The sequence below is a fragment of the Alligator sinensis genome, unplaced genomic scaffold (assembly GCF_000455745.1).
Source record: "Alligator sinensis unplaced genomic scaffold, ASM45574v1 scaffold683_1, whole genome shotgun sequence".
Taxonomy (NCBI): Eukaryota; Metazoa; Chordata; order Crocodylia; family Alligatoridae; genus Alligator; species Alligator sinensis.
Genome location: NW_005843242.1, coordinates 187,648 through 191,681, shown reverse-complemented (window position 1 = coordinate 191,681; position 4,034 = coordinate 187,648). Strand labels below are relative to the sequence as shown.

Genomic DNA, 4,034 nt, shown 5'->3' with positions numbered 1-4,034 from the left:
CGGGCTCGGGCTCGGGCTCGCCCTCGGTTCCGGAGAGCCTCGGGCCAGCGAAGCACAAACGCGTCGGAAACATGTTGTAACCGCCCCCCCCGGGCAGCTTGGAAACAGCCAGGAGGGACTTGCCCAAAGGGCTCGTGCACGTCCCCGTCCCCGTCCCCGCCCGGCTCGGGGAGGCCCAGGCCCGGCAGAGCCCTCTGAGCTCCAGGCTGGTGGGAAGAGCCCTGCCCCTGAAGGCCCGGCCCGCCCGGCCGCCGGCGCGCCGCACGTGGCATCTGCTGGACGCGAGAAGAGGCCGGGAGGAGTCCCGGTGCTCCGGTGACACGGAACTGGGCAGGCACACGTGCTTGACCCCCGCCAGCTGCCGCGAGAGGGCGCCCTGCGACCCGCCCCTGCCCCTCAGCCCCTGGGAATGCGGTCCCTGCCCCCGGGAGCTGCACCTGCCCCATGCACCAGCAGCGCAGCTGGGGGCCTCGCCCCTGAGCCCTGCTCCACATGGCACAGGCCGGCAGACAGCCTCTTGCTCTGCTCAGGGGCATTCACACTCGTTTCCGTGAGCAAGTGCTTGCACGCTCAGCTGCCAGAGGCCCGCGCTGGTGCACTGGGGCAGGGTGGCAGCCTGGCTGGGCAGGGGCAGGCAGTTCCAGACTATGGAGGAGCCTGAATGTTGCTGCCTTGCCTGAGATTCACCCCTGGAGCGCCCCGCCTCATGCCAGCCCCTGCTTGCACCCTGCCCCGTGCCAGCCTCTGCAGGCTGACTTCGCATCGCATGCACTTCATGAGCTGGCCCACACCCATCTTCCCTGTGGCCCCCATCTACAGTGCACTGATGGGGGCACTGCTGCCCTGGCCCCACCCAGCTGAAAGGCCTGCAGGGAGGCAGCAGCTGTAGGGAGGCAGACCCGTGAGTGGGGCACAGCGTGTGCCGTCAGGTAGGGGCTCGGCGGTATCCTGTGTGAGTGAGCAGGGGGTCATCCTGCAGTGCCTCTGCCGGGGGCAATCAGGCATCCTCCGCATGGGGACATCCGCCTGCACGGAGCGCGGGGAAGGAGGAAAACCAGCCAGTGTCACACGTGAGGTGTCTCGTCCTCACAATAACATGACCAGGACGGCCTGGTTACACGGAGGAGGCCACCATAGAGCAGCACAGGCTTGGGCTGGGGCCACACATGCTTAGTGCATGTCAGTGCCGCCCGAGGCAGACCTGTGCAGATACCCGTGCAAGTGCCCAAACCAGAAGCAGAACAGCTGCCAGCGCATGGCACTGCGGCCGGCCTAATAACCCGTTCTCGTGTCTCAGCAGAGCTTGTTACCCCAGGTGCAGCTCGGGAGGCAGCGGAGAGCCCAACCGGGGCCTCTCCCCAATGCTGTGTGGACACAACCTTCATTGCCAGTGTGTGCCAGGCCCCGCAAGGCACAAACCCCGCTCGCTGGGCAGACCAGCCAGCCCCCTCCTCCCTTCCCGGAGGAGCCTGGGGCTCAGGCAACAGTGGTCACCCCCAGAGCAGCAGTGCTGGGACTCACCCCCAGCCAGCGATGTAGCAGGATTCATTTGCCAGCCGGCAGTCATACTCCTGCCTTCCATGTGCAGCAGGAGCTATTCACGGGTGCTTGCCCTGGGCTGCAGGTCCAGTGCGGGCACGGGGGGAGCAGGGCTGTGTTCTGGAGCTGGACAGACCCAGAGCCATCTGGGAGATGCCGCCCGCCGCGGTGCCCTCTGAGCTGCAGCTGGGCATGCCTTCATTCTCAACGAGATCCCATGGGCTCAAGAGTTAAATATTCCCATGTTTAATAAACCAGGGGACCCCGGCCCACCGGAGAGTTCCCTTGCTGCAGCTGTCGGCCTCGCCTGCGGTGCAAGGCTCCCCCGCTCTCAGCTCCGCATCTCCCGTGGGGCTGCTCTTGGCACCACCTTCTTCGGAAGTGCTTTGCTGCTCGCGCGGGGCCCAGGGGCCTTCTGCTCCGGGGGCTTCTTCTCCACGTCTTGTTTGAGCTGGAAAGTTACCTGGAATACACAGGAAGGCACCGAGTCACCGATCCCTCGCTTGACGCGGGAGCATTTGGTTTCTCCCTGGGTGCAGCACTCGACCCAGATTTCCCTGTGCCATCTACCACCCAGCGCTCTAATTGAGCAAGGGTCTGCTGAATTCAAATCCAATCCCCTGAGGCACCTGCGGGCCTCGTGGCTTAGTGCCAGCTTCACCCAGGAGCGCTGCCCCTGCACCCCAGCTATTCCTAAACAGCAAACAGCACAGCACCCGGAGCAGACCCCGCACCAGTCACCTCTCAAAGCAAAGCCACGTAGCTTGGTGTGGGTTGTTCTTAACTGCCTGATGGCTGCCAGTGATCACCCTTTCCTCCTCAGGGTGGTTGCTGAGGGATTACTTCATTATTTTTCCTAGCTCCTCTCCAGGGATTGAGGTCAGGCTGGCTGGTCTGTAGTTCCTTGGGTCCTGGTTCTTGGCAGGTGCTGTCAGCCCCACTCCAGTCCTCTGGGACCTCCCCAGTCCCTCACAACTTGGCATGCATTGCTGCCAGTGCCTCCACACTTCCCTGCAGCGCCCCAGGACGGGCCCCATCCACCTGCACCCATTCACGGCTGTCAAAAGCTCTGTGGCACCGTGCTTTTGGCTCAGCATGGCCCAATTCCCTTCCCTTACGGCTGTCAGCATCATGCTCTCCCTTTCCTTAGCCAGAAGTACCACGTTGGCCAGTCTGGAGCTGTGCACTCCAGGCCCCCACCTGAGAGTTATTGCTGCCCCCACTCACTGCCAGGCCTGCGATCACATGTGCCAGTTCTGTCATACTTGGAGAGGGAGATTATCTCACCCCTGACTTCAGCATTTCAGGCTCTGAGTTTTATGCCAACCTCAGACAGGGTCTTCTCTCCACTCCTAGCAGCTGTACGGCCCACATCCCCACGTGGGCAGCGATGAGACAGACCCCACCATCCATGTGGCTCATGCCAGAGAGCAGGAAGAAGTTGTTCTAATAGCACAAGCAAGTGGGACACAGCTCCCAGGGCTGATACTGATGGGATGTGATCAGGAGAGGTCTAATTGTCTCAGACTGACTTCTACGTGCAGTACATCCACAGCCGGTGGCTTTGACAGCGATACACTTACACCACTTGGTGAATGTACTTTTGCATTAAGGGGGTGAGCGTCAAGGAATGGGGTTAGGCCCCTTTAAACAGCTTGCAAAGCATCTGCTGGTGCTCACCACACTATTTTAGGAGCTTCAGAAACCAGTGGAGCGTCTCTATGGCCTTGCATTTTTGTGTATATTTAGCAAAGGCAGCGATTTGGGAGACCCTGCCCCCTCCCGAGGGCACCCTGCCAGCTGGAGCCTGCTCACAGATTTTCCCAACAAGGAAAGTTTCCAGACGATACAGACACAAATCTACAAACAACAATGACAGTTTGGGCCCCAGGAGACTACCAGGGGTGTCACAGCCTCTCCTGGCAAGGCGGGGGGAGAGGGGGCATGATCTGTGTACACTGCTGCCAAGGGTGGGGTCAAACAGGGCCACACAGGCTGCTCTGGGGATGGGGGAGGAGCAGGGAGAGGACATCCGACACTGGCAATGAGAGTTGGAGCAAGAGGGGAGACATGGGGAGCAAACAGGATGAACTAGCGCTCCTGCTTGCAGAAAACACCTACGACTTAGTAGGGCTAACAGAAACCTGGTGGGATTCTTCCCACGACTGGGCGGTACATATTGAGGGTTATAGGCTGTACAGAAAGGACAGGGTGGGGAAGAAAGGGGGAGGGGTTGTGCTCTATGTCAATGAGCAATATACGTTGACCCTCATCAAGACGGAATCGAAGGAGGAGAAAGTAGAAGGATTGTGGGTTAGGCCACATGGGGGGCAAGGAGAAAGGGATTTGGTGGTAGGGGTCTGCTACAGACCCCCACACCAAGGGGAAGAACTAGATTCGGGGCTCCTGAGGCAGCTCTTGGAGACCATAAAAACTAAGGAGGCGGTAGTCATGGGGGACCTAAACTACCCAGACATCTGCTGGGAGACGCAGAC

General features: G+C 60.7%; 1 protein-coding gene across 2 annotated transcripts in view; it reads right to left on the bottom strand.

The window, feature by feature from the left end:
• Positions 1–1,769: 1,769 nt before the first annotated feature.
• The window catches only part of CPN1 (carboxypeptidase N subunit 1), an 18,180-nt gene continuing 15,915 nt past the window's right edge, over positions 1,770–4,034 (bottom strand). For both annotated transcript variants that reach the window (XM_006038082.3, XM_025194558.1), the window contains one exon: positions 1,770–2,002. In XM_006038082.3, coding sequence (XP_006038144.1) covers positions 1,871–2,002 — 132 coding nt within the window. In that variant the 3' untranslated portion in view covers positions 1,770–1,870. The remainder of the gene's footprint in view (positions 2,003–4,034) is intronic.